A 14955-nucleotide genomic window follows, 5' to 3' on the forward strand; every position below is an offset into this window, starting at 1 on the left:
GCGGCGGGCAGCAAGATGGCGGCAGCGCTCCTCGCGAGAGTTGCCTGCGGCACTTCTCGCGAGAGCTCGCGGCGCCAACGGGGCGCGAGTAGGCGCCGTTTCGAAAGCGGTGGCGGGTTCCAGGGTCGCGCGGAGAGCTGATTGTCGCGACCGTTGCCGTGCGGTCCTTGCGGACCCGCGTCCCTCTGCTCCACGGGCGATGGATGTGTCGAGGGGCTTCTTCGGCAAACTGCGCTCCCTGGCCCTCACGCTAGAGAGGGAGGCGAAGCAGCTGGAGCGGGCGCTGCGCGGGGAGGACGCGGGTAAGTGCGGGCACCGCCTCCCGCGCGCCCCCACAGCGGCGGCGCCCGGAGCCCAAAGGCTGCGCGGGTCTGGCGAGGCGAGCTGGGCGCTGCGGGGCGGCCCGCGCTGACAGCACCGCCTCGGGTTCCCGCTGCCGCTGCGCCTTGAGCTGCCGGGACGGGGTGCGCCTGTGCTGGAGGGGTGTGGTGGATCTTATGTGAGCACAACTCCGCGCCGCCTCTCTGAGGCCTCCGTGGTGTGCAGTGAGCTTTTACCACGTAACGTCTGTAAGTAAATCTAGCCCGGCCTCCAGCAGCTCCAGGGATGGGGCACCCGCAGCTCTCTGTGCAGCTGTGCCTCACCGCCCTCTGAGGAAAGAATTATCCTGCTATCTGACCTAAATCCTAAAGCTGTTCCCCCCCCCTGTTCTGTCAGTATCTGACTGTGTGAAAAAAGTCGGTCTCCCTCCTGTTGGTAAGCTCCTTTTCAGTACTGAATCACATTCTTGTTTTGAACCTTGTCATGGATCAGTACAGGGAAACACACATTCAGGGCTTTTTCTCTCTCTGCACATACAGCTGAAGGCTCTAGTTGAATGTATCGCCGTGCTATGGCTTGTCGTGATGCAGGGCTCCTCTTTTACACTATTTATTGGCATTAGCCTTGATATCCAGTGAAAGAATAAAGTCAGTTGACTGCTGCATTTATGAGTGGACAGCACCAAGGTCTGCTAGTGGAGATTACATTACATTACGTTGTACCTGCATGCTAAATACTAATTCCCCACTTTCTTTGAATTTCAAAACTCTTTCATGTGATATGCACATCGAAGACTATGAAGAGGAATCTCCGATGAGGGTTTTGCACGACCTACACTGCGAAATCAGGGCTCTGAAGGTAATGCCTTAACTTCTTGGTAAACTGGGGCAGAGGCCGCGTCCATAAACCGGTGGTTGTGCTTTGATCCTTAAGCCACAACGCAGCCTTGTTATTCAGCAGTTCTGACTTTTCTATTTACTTACTTCTAAGTCCTCGCTGTGGCTACAGGGCAGCACCCAAAACTATGGGATGCCTGTGCTAATGATGTGCTTGCCATCAGTGTTGTCACTCGGGCCAGCAGGGATGCAGGTCATGGGGAAGTTGTGGTTACACCGGGGCACAGGGGTGGGGGAGCCGGATTCAGGAGAGGTATGCCCAGCTTTGCTCAGTGAGAAGCACTTAGCATAAAGAACGCCCTTGCAGGGGATCCTGCACTTCTGTTCGTTTCTTTAACGGAAGTAGACAAAATAGTCAATAGAAATGGGCACGTGTGCAAGTAAGTGAGGAGTAAACCACTCTGTAAACTGGAATTTCACCAGCTGCTCTGACATACATTGTTTGTATTTAAAAGTCCAAACTAATTGTTATGTAAATGCCCTCTTTTTTTTTTTAATGGAGTAAAAGCACATGGTTTTGTCTGGGAGGTCAGCAGGAAGCAGTTACTTCGCTGTGAACTGTCCTCATAATGTTTGTAAGTTTGTGTGCAATTCTGCTCTGTGTTCCCAGTGTTTTGTAACCAAGTTTTCAGGTGTAGACAAGATCTACATTTGCTTGTCCCCATATGAATTGAAGTTATTCCCCAAACACTAAATGTAGAAACAGACACCAGGTGGTGATTTGAAAACCCATTGCTTTGTTTCTCCTTCCCCTCCTTCACCCAAAGGAAGATGCTAATGCTGCTCTTGGCAAGAGTTCCTCTGAAAGGCAAGAAATTAATGACTTTATGAAGGCAAGTGAGATACTGATGCAAAGAAATGCAGCGGATCTTGCAAAAATAAGAGAGCTATTCCAGAAATATGGCTACAAACCACCCGTCGAAGTCCCTACAGGTAATATTTGTTGGCAATGAAGCATTCAAAGGCATGTAATTTTTCTAAAATGTTTCTCTTCCGTTATGTGCACGTGTCTGTTAAGAAGAGATCTGTGGTTTTTGCCCTATAGTAATCTGGGGCTGAAAGGTTCTGTTGTGATCGCTGCTCTAAGGATAAAACATGTAAAATCTTAGAGCTGCATCTCCTGACATGCTCCTGGTTGGTGTGTTTTTCTCTTCACTAAGAGCTGTACAAAGAGGAGAGGTTAGCCATGCGTTCTGATAACCCAGACAGTTGGGCTGCTTCAGCTTCTGAACGATGAGCTACTGCAGATGCACCTGAACTGGTTCATATTCATGTGTTGTTATCCCATAAGCTTAAATCATCTGCTGCTTATATCATGCAGCAGCTCACAAATATTTGGGGGTGTTCCACAAATCACAAAATCACTAAGGTTGAAAAGACCTCCAAGATTACTCAATCTAACCACACCACCACCCCCCACTATTTCCATTCATGTAATACAGAATCATACAAATTACACCATGGCTTATTTCTGTAGTGAACTCATGTTATCTTTTATGACTTTTCAGTCACTGCTTCTTTCTGTACAGTTTGTTCTGCCACTTTTTTACTCTTGCAGTGAGATGGAGCCAGATAAATGTGTTTAAGATTAAAACTTTCTGCCTAGGCTATGCAGGGAGGTTGAATTCTATTAAAAATGTGTTAAGTGTAAGAAATGCGTTCTAAATACAGCTTAGCCTGATAAGAGCTTTTGATAGTTGTAGGTTAAGGTTCAGTGCTTTAAAATGAAGGAAGTAACATTAATATTTAGAGTAATAAATATTAAAAAAAAAAAGACTACTTGGAGCGGGGAGGAGAAAATTCCCAATTTATTTTAAAAATTCTTAAAAGATAAACATCTGACCGAATGAACTCTTCTCTCTTTTGTCAGAGGAGCAAGAAGAGGAGGCGAATGGTGATTTGAAGGCATCTGACCAGAATAAATCTGATCAGGGAGAAGCAGATGCAGCACCTCCTCTTCCTGCCTGTGCTGAGAACCCTCCTGTGCCCGGAGACCCGCTGCGGAGCCCCCAGCTTTCTGATTTCGGCCTATCACAGTATGCTTTCTCCAGGCCCTGGAGTGCATTACATGGACAACAACGTGCAGCAAATGCCAGTCAAGAAAATGCAAAGCACACAACTCCTCAGAAAACGCAGGCCGCCTGTGTTCTGCCCAAAACACCCAAATGCATGCTAAAGATGGACGACTTTGAGTGCGTTACACCAAAACTGGAACACTTTGGCATTAGTGAACACACCGTGTGCATGAATGAAGATTACACCATGGCACTTATTCATAAAACTGCCCAGTCAAACAAGTAAGCACTTGAAGCTCTGATGTTTCTCTATTGATTTTCCCATTGTTTCTTCTTAATGTACCCCTCTCTTGTTGCCATTGCCTATCTTTTTTTTTTTTTTTCTGCTAACAGGTGATTTGTTACCTACTTGTTTGTTAGTTTTCTGTCTACCTTGAACTCTCTGCTCCTCTTTTCGTTTACTCTTTGCAATGCAAACTATTTACAGGAGACTTATCTAAGGTATTTCCTTCCCTGCCTGCATGAGAATGTCTCCAGGACAAGGAGAAAAGGCACAGTATCTCCTGTGAGGTTTTGCTTTATTTAACATAGGGCTTGCATTTGAGGACATGCTGTAGACTTTGTGTTACCAATATAAAAGCATTGGAAGTGGTACTGAAAGAAACTTGTGAAGCACTTGCTTAAATGCCTCACAGTGGGAGCTGGTTGTGTTATTTCTTCTGTTATCCAGCTTCAAGCAGATGCTTCTTTTTGCTCCAGCCTTGGACTGAAAGCACATTTCTAGACTTCTACTCCTGGAAAAGGGTGGTTAAAAGATGTTTGTATGATTTGTTTTAGCCAGGCATCCAATTTAAGAAAATGACAGTATTTAAGAGAAATATTCTGTTCAGCAGTTAAGGATTTGGTGTGTAGAGAGATTTCACTAATTCTATTTTTTAAATCCCTGATGTTTGCTATACAGGTGCTCATGTGAATTTCTTCAGAGCTGTACCAGCTTCAGTGACTTTGTTCCAATGTACCACAATGGTTACATTTCAGTGATTTTTTAATTTTTTTTTTTATATTACTGGCGAGAAAAGTAAAATTGAAGAGATTTGTTTTCTCTTAAAAGAGTTTTGGGTTCTCTCCTGCCAAATAGGCATGGTAGCATTTACACAGCTGTAACATACAGTATTGAAATTGTAATAATTGGAAAGCTGTTACTGAATCCTAAATGATGCAAACTTAAAGTTGGTTCCTCAAATAACATTTTGTTAAAAGCTTCAGCTTGTTGCATAAGTTAAGCTCTTTTGTTGTCTTTAACTTACATTTCATTGAGTTGGTTTTCTGATTGTATTTTTTGTTGTTTTTTTTTGTTGTTGTTTAGTGAGAACTGTCTTAAATGTGATTTCAGTTTTAATTCTGGCTACAATTTCTAAATGAATACATCCACAAATTTTATTTGTAGTTTTATATAACATTTTATAAAAATTAACCTTGCTTTCTGTGTGTATTCACAGTGTGTGTGTGTGTGTGTGTGTGTGTGTGTACGCACTCATACATACACTCATAGTGTTCTCAGTTCCCTTCTGTTCAGGTTTTCAGTTCTGAAGCAAGTAGAAGGAACAATGTATTTTGTGTGCATGCACTGAAGAACTGAAAGCAAAAGTAATAGGGAGAGAGAAAGGAAAAAAAACAATGAACAAAAGTGTTTATAATGAAGAAGAGAAAGTATAACCATAACCCAAACACGTAGGGTCCAAGTATCAATAATATTACTGAGGAAAAACTGACTTGAAAAAGTACGGGGTTTTTTTTTTCCTTATTTTCCCTTAGTTTTTGTGGTGGTTTTTTGTTTGGTTGGTTTTTTTATTTCTTTGTTTTTAAGAAAGCAGACTCACAACAGGAGGTTTGATCTCATGGAAATACACTGCCTCACATGGATTTCTCGAGGCTTAGGCTTTTTACTGAGGAGTTGTAGATCATTGAACCATAGAATGGTTGGGTTGGAAGGGGCTTTTAAGATCATCTGGTTCCAACCCCCCAGTGTAGGCAGGGACGCCTCCCTGTAGACTAAATTGCTCACAGCCCCATCCAGCCTGGCCATGGCCTTCTGGGAGGGGGATTCACAGCATCTCTAGGCAGTGTGTTCCTTATTTTGTAATGCCTTGGCTGGACTGAACCTTTGCGTGGTAGGAGTAGAGTCAGAGACAGTAAATCATTCTAGACTCATGAACAAATGCTAGACAAGTGGTGGAGTTGACAGTATTCCTTCAGTAGTGATTTCTTCATGGTACCTGAGAGCTGATTGAGGTTTTTGGTTTTTCAGCTTAGTTAAAAAAGGCGACGATGAAGTGAATGTAGCAAAAAAGCCACCCAGGGAAATGGCAGTTACTCCTGAGCCAAAAACAAAAGCAGCAGATGAGAGCGGTAAGTTAAAAACGTGTCAAGTAAATGTAGGTTTGCTATTTTTTAACATAACACCATGTGTGTTAACACATGGTAATACTTTAATCTGTTTCTTGTTAAATATAATTAATTTGTGTCCAGTCATTGTTTGCATACTGGTGTTCAGAAAACTCAAGTCAGTGGCTTCTATGGGGAATCTGCGTGCTTCAGTAGAAACCATTGCTTGTTCTTCTACTCATATCCATCTAGAACTGTGCAGAGCTTCCATCGTATCGGAATTGCAATGTATCCGTGCTACTGATAACGGTACTGTTAAGGGAAGCAAACTTTTTCCAAGAATTATCTCTTATGCCTATTTAAAGCCAGTTAAATGAGTGGGAAAGAAACTGCTTTGAAACGGATTAACTACACAGTAACTTACATCTTTCAAGAGTAGCACTGAAATTTCTCTGGAGATGTAATACATTCTTCGGTAAGCGTCTGAAAGTCTTGCAGCAAACAAACAGAATATATGGAAATCTGAAGCAGTATTGGTTTAAGTTGGGCTCTTTCAGTTATATTTGGTAACGAGACAAGATTATTTTGATTAGTTTTGTTTTCTTTATTTACTGCTGTTAGAGCTCTGCAATTTGGGTACGTTTTCATACTAAAATTTGTCAACTAAAATGGTACAGTTGAACTAAAATGGTCCAGGTGTTGTGGAATATATAAATAAATCTGTAACAAGCTAATTGATTTGGAAAACCAAACTGGAGCACTGCAGCTAAAAGTACGTGTGTACATTCACTGATGGATTTATTGATTTTTCACTAATTCCAGCAGCAGACTGTATGGCTTCTCCTATGATACCCGTGTTCTGCACACCTGGTGTGAAAATCCCTCCCCGAGCAGACAGTGCAGCGTTAGCCAAGTCACCAGAAAGAGACAAAGTGCCTCTTCCCAGCCATGCAGCAACGCCACCACCTCCGGATTTTGAAGCCAGGTGGATGACAAGAGAACTCATGGTACTACACAGCAGTTACATCTACTTTCATACACTAGTGCTGTAAGCAGTTCCTCAAATGGCAGTTTGCTCTCCTTTTCCCATACCCGTTTTTCTTGTCCTTGTAAACAGTGCTTTTTTATTGGTAATTTTGTAAGAACATGTTGTTAAATACTTCACCTAAGAAAAATAAATGAACTGAAGGCATATAATAGCTTCTCTGTAACAGGAAATGCAAGAGGAGAAGATCATGTTGGTGACCAAAAACAATGCAACAGAGAAACAAAACATAGAAGACGGCATTCCTTCTGCTGTGAGCTCTGAGGAGTACCTCAAACATTTGGGGAACCCATCTCCTCCCAAAATAAAACAGTACGACCATTTACTCAGCACTCCTCCACCTCCAGAAATAACAAGGATACCAGATGATGTACTACAGGTTAGCTCTGTTATCTGAGTAGTTTTCATATCATAGCAGTAATATTAAAAAGTGTTTGTTTATCAAGTGTTGTTCCTCAAAAAGAAAGAGTTCTCTGCTGCTTACTTAAAATGCATAGATTGTAATCCTGCTTGGAGTTCTAAAGTTATTTCTGTTCCTTTTTTAATGTTGTAGATTCTGTCAAAGTATAACCATAAAGTGGACTCTTCTATATCTAAGAAAATGGAGACTAAGGCAGGAGATGCTGCAGGATTTGGAAGTGATTTCAGTTACTGCAACAAAGAGAACAGGTATGATCAGATGTCCCAGATTTGGTTATGTAATTGAATTTTAATCATAATCATAGGATGGCCTGGTTGAAAAGGACCACAATAATCATGTAGTTTCAACCCCCTGCTATGTGCAGGGTCACCAACCACCAGACCAGGCTGCCCAGAGCCACATCCAGCCTGGCCTTGAATGTTTCCAGGCATCCACAACCTCCTTGGGCAACCTGTTCCAATGCATCACCACCTTCTGAGTGAAAAACTTCCTCCTGATATCTAACCTCCCCTGTCTCAGTTTAAAACCATTCCCCTTCCTCCTGTCACTGTCCACCCTCGTAAACAGCCGTTCCCCCTCCTGTTTCTATGCTCCCTTCAAATATTGAAAGGCCACAATGAGGTCCCCCCGGAGCCTTCTCTTCTCCAAAGAGGAATTAATTTTGAGGAGACTTCAGTGCGTTTAGAAAATTCATACAGCTGCTTGTTCTCCAGCTCCTGTTGACATGTCTAAATATCTAATCTTTGGCACAGTATCTGGCTGGTTCTACTGCAAAGAACAAATATATTTTTTTATTATGAATCCTGGGAAGTTTTTAAGAAAAAATGAAAGGGGAGGAGGAAGGAAACAAATTGAAGAAAAAAACAGTGCAATTATCTGTAGGTATATTTTGCTTTGTGGCAATCAACTGAATGTTTTAATCTTGCGTCAGTAAATTTAGGCAATAAAGAACTGCAGACAGCTACGTTAAGTGGCAGAAGTAATCGCGCTGTCGCTTGGGCACGTTGTGGCTTACCCTGGCAGGCAGCCAAGCACCACACAGCTGTTCTCTCCCGTTAACCCCAGCGGGGTGAGGGAGAGAGTTGGAAGGGGGGGAGTCCACGTGAGAACCCGTGAGATGAAGGCAGTTTAATATAGAGGGGGGGAGAAAGGAGAAGGACTGATGCCCGTCACAATTGCTCACCGCCAGCCAGCTCCCCCAGTGTCACTGCTGGGCATGAGCCACGTGCTGCAGGATGTCCTTTTGGCTGCCTTGGGCCAGCTGTCCTGGTTCTGGCCTCTCCCAGCTCCATGTGCACATCCAGCTCCTTGCTGGCCAGGCAGCAAAGAGGAGCAAAATGATCTTGACTTGGTGTGAGCACTGCTCAGCAACAACTACAACACCGCTGTGTTATCAAATTCTTTCTTCTCCTAAATTCAAAATAGAGCTCTGTACCAGCTACTGGGGAGAAAATTAACTCCATCCTAGCTGAAACGAGACCAGGCAAATACTAAATCGTTTGAAATCCAAAGCCACCTTGGAGCAATATGTGAAATGGAATTGGTCTACAATAAGCATAAGTAATCTTTGAACAAGGGAGTAATGGGTTTAAGAAAAATGTGATTTACATAGACTTTTTTGTCACTGCTCTACTGTAGATATTTCTCATTCAATATAATGTGCTGTACTTCCTGATTTTCTGTTACACTTGGGGTCATTAAAGATTATCTTGGTAAGAGGTGCAAGAAGTATATGGAGTAATAGCTGCAACAAATCCAGCAAGAGATGAAGAGGAGTAGATATCTGAACGTACATGGAGTTAGAATCTGTTTGATTAATCAGATAAAGTAAAGCTCTTATTTTAGCTGTCTTTTTATTGCTGTTGGGCAAGTGTTTGTGTCTTCTGTTGATTCAGAATATGACAGAGGTAATGAGTTCATGAACACTTCTGGATGTATTTGCAGAGGATATCCTGATTTTTTCAAGTCAGACATTTGAAATCAAGCTGAAGACTATTTCACATTCATGGATCTTATCACTGAACCATGGGGAGCTCAAAAAGCAAGAAAAAAATACTGTGAGGAAGGACCCACAAAAGGAAAATCTCTTTTTTTTTCTGGAGAAAACTTGATGTGTATTAACTTGCTTGAATTGTGTGGTTTAATTTTTTGATTAAAATTAGTAGCAAAGTAGATTGGGTTTTGGTTCTTGTTCTAGTATTGCTTCACAGGGGACTACAGTCATGTATTATATGACGTAATACTTCAGATGTTTCACTTGATTCTTGTGTTTGTGTGTGTGTTCAGATGCAGTGGTCTGTAGAGAAGTGCAATTAAACTGTAACAGAAGGAAAGTCCATTATGCTGCCCAGGAAGCAGACATCTGTAGGCAGTCTGCTAACTCTGCTTGCTTCAGGGCGGAGTTTGCAGTGCAGTGCTTGGACATATCTTCAACAGAACTCCTTTCTGTGTGACGACTAACTCCCGCCTTACTGCCTTAAAGTACCTCCAGGACATCTGTCCCTTCTGCAGCACTGAGGCATATCAAACAGGTATTCCTACATCGTGCTGTCACCCAGCTGATAGACAGGCTTCTCCTTCAACTGCGGTTTTCCTGCTTAGGCATCGCATTGAGAACTAGGCACCCATTTTCCTTTTAGCACCCTAATACCTGTAGCCCTAGAATGTTACTATCTTGAATGTGAAGTAATTGCACAGTATATTTTCAAACGTCACCAATGAGATATCTACTGTTTCTTCCATTGCTTGGAAGATTTGCCTGGGGGGTTGCTGTATTGTCCCCTGCGTTGCTGCCACATGCGTTCTGTAAGTGGTGGTGTTACTTCCAGTCATGCAAGCACGGCCCTGCAGTAGCAGACCAAGCTAAACTCAGAGTTTAGTTTGTTGGGCAATTTGCTGGTATCTGGTCACAGCAGCTGGAATTTTTTTCCACCAGAGATATCTCTCTTGTCCCAAAAGAAATCCCAACTATGTATCCCTCTTTAGAGCTGTTACCTGTGTCAGCTATTGCTGTGAGTACTGCTCTTACAGCTGCACACATTCTTCCTGTTGACAGCTAAAATACTGTTACTTTAGTGTGTGCTTTTCTGAATTTTCTGAACACAGTTCCACATTCTTTGAAATTCCCAGGCATAAGAACATCTGGAGCTGCCAGAAAGTATTTTTCTGGCTGCTTCAAGGGACTTGGCATGGCTGAAACGTAGCAAATACAGAAGCCTTTGTCATGCTGTCACAGTCACTTTCTGAGATGAGTGTACATCACATTACTGGGAGCAGCTGACTTTTTTTTTTTTTTTACCAATTCTGGCCTGAGCACAGTATCACTTTTTTTCTGTCCTAATTTCTGTTTAAAAAACATAATTAATTTACATTACTTTTGAAAGCTGATCAACATGTTGAATAATATTTGTCTGGGATGGTTTGGGGCTGCTTGGAAAACTGATCTGCTGCTATGAAAACACCCGCTCGTCTTACACAACTCTTTCAGAGTGATCCTTCCAGATCTTACAAACTGTACCCACCTGATGGGCTGGATGCTAGTCACAGAATGTCATAGGCCTAACAACGTACCAAATAGTCTGTTCTAGGACAGGAATCTTCCTCTTAAGCAGCCTCTGTTCAGCCTCCTCTTCTCTGGGCTGAACAAACCCAGGGACCTGAGCCACATACCTTGCCCTCTAGACCTTTCCGTCTTTGTTGTCTTCAATCTCATATGACATGACAGTGGCATGAGGTTATGTTTTTGGAGCTACTAATTGAGTTTTACAAGCTTGTTTGGGGGTTTTTGTTTACAGAACTGTTGAAGTAGTAACACTGTTTGTGCTTACTGCCCTTGTGTAAGGAGGAATATTACTGTGAGGTGGATGCAGTCAGAGCAGCAGAACAAAAGCAAGTTGTGATTTGTCTTGCCTAGGTTTCAGTAAGACCTAAGCAGTATTGTGAGTATTAGAGAAGGGGGAAGCAGGACTGGAAACAAGCAGCATACAAAACCCATCCCTGTTCAGAACCAGCTGGGGAAGGCAGTGGTAGAATCTCTCATGCAGCCCTGTGCATGCAGCCCTGTGATTGACCAAGCGCTCGGGTACTGCAGCAACAGTGCATGGAGCCTTGGGGCTGCAGGAGCTCACGGCTCTCCCTAAGGAGAAAGGTGTGTCCTTATGTCGCGTTAGAGTCAGGAATCACACAGAAGAATTGACACATTATGGGTTGTTTTGTTGTAGTGTGAATCCGGAAACAGCACTGGAGTGTCAGTGCAGTTTGAATACGCAGTAGCTAAGTGAGCCTTAGTTTTGGAAGAGCCAGTCTTCATCTGGTAACGGGCATATTTGACTCAGAGTCTGAGCTGTGCCTAATCCTCAACATAGGGCTGCTCCCACTAGCTGCTGTTTCACCACTTCTCTCGCACAGAAAGTACAGGTCGTGCAGTTGTGTGGTCGTTACCACCTGCTGAGCCACTGAAAGACTGACAGATTTTGTTTCCTTTTCTAGTTTCCCTCCCAGTGGAAATCAGTAATCTCAAATTCAACTCTTGGCTGCGTGACTGCTACATCAGATGCACTGGAAGGGTGAGCATGGGATCTCATCATCTAGCAGTAGCCTGCAGTCAGAACAGATGGAGCACAGCACGAAGCTGCACTCCGGTAGTTAGGGACATCTGGGAAGTAACCAGAAAAGCATGGCCTTTGGTTTTCCCTCTTTTGCTACAGTTCTTAATCCTTTTGCATTTGTTTTAGTATATAAAATGTGTCAGCTAACGGAGCATTCTCTCTATAATCCCACTGGTTGTCAAAGGAGTGCCTCAAATTGTTCTGTCTTGGCAGCCCCATGAAGTGGCAAATGCTTTGTTTTCTTGGAAATAATTTGCCTGAGGTTAAATACAAATAAAATGAAACAAATGAAAGCTCCCAGGTGGCTGTCAAATGGGCAAATGAGGAACATCACTCCAGTGCTTTCTGCTGAGCTTTTATTGATGATTTTTATAAATCACTGGAGTGATAACTGGAGCCCAGGCTTCCTTGGTTATTGGTTATGGTCTGTGTTATTTATCACAGAGGCTTTGCAGTTTTAAGCAGTGCACTGTGCTTTGTTTTTTCTCTTTACAGAAAGTCAGTTGTCGTTATCCCAGTGTTCCAGTTCTTGTGGTTGCATGTGTCCCAACATCTGCAGCTGGTGTTGGACCTGTTGGTCTTTTGGGAGTACCCCTCACAGCCCTCTGCCTTGTTTCCCCACGGCACAGTAATACAGAGGTTGTGGCATGTAGAAAGAGCAGGGACAACATCCAGTGGCTGCACTATGAAATAATGAGTGTTATTCCACAGAAATGCAACCTCTTCCTAAAAATGTCAATCAGTGCTGTCTGTATTACCTGTCAGCGGGACCCACTGTGCTGCTGTTGTGCTAATGGCCACTCCTACAAGGGGGCAGCTGATGAAGTCCACCTATTGCATTGGCCTCGTCTAATGCAAATTGGAGGGGTTAAAAAATGGCACAACTGTGCATACATGAGAATACAGCTTCTGGGAGATGCTGTGCTACATGGGCATTTCTGCTGGGAGGCCAGGCAAAAGCTACTTGTATTGCAGAATGCCTGACAGGAAGGTGTTCATGGTTTGTGGACACTTTGTGTCTAGAGCCCAGCAGTTATGCTCTGTTACAATTGCTTATGCAGCTGCTGGAAACCAAGGTAGGCTTTGCTGCACGGGCTCACCTTTCATCTCCCCAAGCTGCAGGCTCCCACACCCTGGTGTGTCACTGCACTTTACTGCTGGGCTGCATGGATCATACTCGTGCCTGCCCTGTGCAGGGCAGGAGTGCCCTCGGAGGTGTTTTGCAAGGTGACATTATTCAGACACCCTGTGTTGACCCAAACCACTGCTCACCTGCAAAGGCACTGCCTGGGATGAGGCCAGAGAAAGGAAAGGGCTGCATGGGAGGGGAGCACTGACGTCTCCTGTCAGCAGTCTGAGTGCGTTGTGAAATCCTGCCCGTGCTCACAGTGCTGAGCTGGCTGTCTGCACGGCTGCAGTGGTGAGCTCTCCTGTGGCCACTGCTCTGTGAGCATTTCTAGGGCAGCAGAGGCAGTTCCACCCATACTCCTCTTGAAACCACTTGCTGAGAGTGCTTATTTTTTCCATCTGCATCACGACCATTCCTTTTGACCAGAGCTGTAAAGCAAAACTTAAGTTTGCTGATGGAGCAAGGAACTGCTCTGATGCAACTGAGTTTATTGACAAAGCGTGTGGCTTGTCCTCACCTCTTAAACAGGGAGAGGATTAACCCAGACATCATCACCTTCAGCAGAGATGCAGCCAGCCTTCCCCAAAGCTCTACATAAAAACTTTGCTAAGCATCAAGACATTATCAGAGGCACACGCTGCCCTGGTGCGGGAGCAGGACCTGCCAGAGGGGTGATGAAATGAGAGGAGGACTGTGGAAATAACCTCTAGTGGAGGCCTGAGCGTGGCAGAGAGGAATTAGGCAAAATGAGGTTGGAGCAGTAGGAGGGATGTGCTGAAGGACACAGGAAGCCTCAGTTGCAGGAGCAGAGTGGTTGAGTTACTGAGTGTAGAAAAGAGAAAATAAGGGCCCAGTTTTCTGGGTCTTGTAGCTGGAACCATTCCATCCTGCTGCATCCCCACGCAGGGTGGAGTTCCTGGAGTTACACTGCTGAAGAAATAACGAGAGCTTTGGAGGAGCGGTTGCTGGTGGCAGTGCGGCTGTGGGATGGAGAGCTGCGTCTCAGTGCTGCGGCAGGGCTTGGGGCATCGAGAGGTAGTGAGCGCCCGCCTCACTCACTGCCTTGAGGGACAAACACTCATTAGATCTCCAAATACAAAACAGCCCTGCTAATGGACAGAGCTGTGTGTAGCATTCGCTTCTTGAGCGTTTGGGATTGCTCATTGCTGCTGAGTTTTGAGACTGTGTTGTATGTGCTGTGCATCACTTGTCTCTGGGTGACTGATTTCCTTCCTCAGCACTTGAGATAGATAGTCTTGAAGGAGCTCATTGCTCATGGGATGCTCGTTACCAGCGCAGTCAGCTTTCACTTACACCTCTTTCAACACATGACAGTTGTCACTGCTGTCTAACTTAAAACTGACTGCTATTGGGCTCGACCACAAAGTGGATTCTTGACTTAGGGAACATGCACTGCTCGGACTCCTCAAACATCTTTTCTAATTAAAATGGTGCAGAAAGTGGAGGAACGCGGCAACAACCCAGTGGCCTTACGTGTCAGCACAGGAAGGAAAACCGCTACAGCATGGATATGTGGAGCTGCCTTTGCTGGGAACCCTGCGCCTGCAACGCTGAAGCACGGAGTTCACCGTCACATGATTTCCACGCGAACGAAAACTTCAGCTGAGCTCCTTGCCGCTGCCTCCGGCCAAACGACGAGAGATTCGCCCTCCGACGCTCCGCCGCTTCGCCCACGAAGTACCGCCGCAGAGCCGAGGCAGTGCGCGGCTCCAGCTCTCCCCCTGCAGGGACAGCACGGCACAGCTTTGCCACGGGCACGGCGCAGCCTGCGCCCTCCGCGCAGCGCTGACCCGCGGGGTGGTTGAGGAGCAGCTGCTCACCGCGCAGCCTCACCGACAGCTTTTGGCTGTGCCCCCACACCCAAGGGCTGCTGCAATCCAAGAAAACGGCACTCTGCACGTCACAGTTATTCAAGAAAAGTTGTATCAGTCAGTGCAGAGCCTAATACTGTATCTATTGATTAGGCAAGGGGATTAGCTAAGGGGGAGAGGTAACAGCATTCACCTTCCTAAAATGCACCGAGGAAAACTTACTTGGTCAGCAAATATAACTTCCTCAGGAACTATACTTCCAGCAGCAAAAAGCTCTGCACGCTGCACAGCCCGTCTGAACCCA

At 44.7% G+C, this 14955-nt stretch overlaps 1 protein-coding gene across 7 annotated transcripts; it reads left to right on the forward strand.

Annotated features, from left to right (window-relative positions):
- The first annotated feature begins 123 nt into the window (after window positions 1-123).
- On the forward strand, window positions 124-14509 carry SKA3 (spindle and kinetochore associated complex subunit 3). 7 transcript variants are annotated; one of them, XR_006172042.1, is made up of 11 exons: window positions 127-302; window positions 1115-1179; window positions 1985-2150; window positions 3088-3514; window positions 5541-5641; window positions 6440-6624; window positions 6832-7041; window positions 7216-7331; window positions 9370-9614; window positions 11572-11648; window positions 14277-14509. XR_006172042.1 is itself a non-coding variant. In XM_042839337.1 (9 exons), the coding sequence occupies exons 1-9, from the start codon at window positions 200-202 to the stop codon at window positions 9383-9385; spliced, it is 1389 nt and encodes a 462-aa protein (XP_042695271.1). In that variant the 5' UTR covers window positions 127-199; the 3' UTR covers window positions 9386-9736. The 7 variants fall into 7 exon arrangements, 5 of the variants coding, with proteins under 5 accessions (XP_042695273.1, XP_042695271.1, XP_042695270.1 ...); XR_006172041.1 differs by lacking the exon at window positions 14277-14509 and having other exon boundaries at window positions 11572-11825; XM_042839337.1 differs by lacking the exons at window positions 11572-11648; window positions 14277-14509 and having other exon boundaries at window positions 9370-9736.
- The last annotated feature ends 446 nt before the right edge of the window (window positions 14510-14955 follow it).

The sequence above is a fragment of the Centrocercus urophasianus genome, unplaced genomic scaffold (genome assembly GCF_019232065.1).
Source record: "Centrocercus urophasianus isolate 14NV4802_14NV808 unplaced genomic scaffold, USGS_Curo_1.0 seq_9, whole genome shotgun sequence".
Lineage (NCBI taxonomy): Eukaryota > Metazoa > Chordata > Aves > Galliformes > Phasianidae > Centrocercus > Centrocercus urophasianus.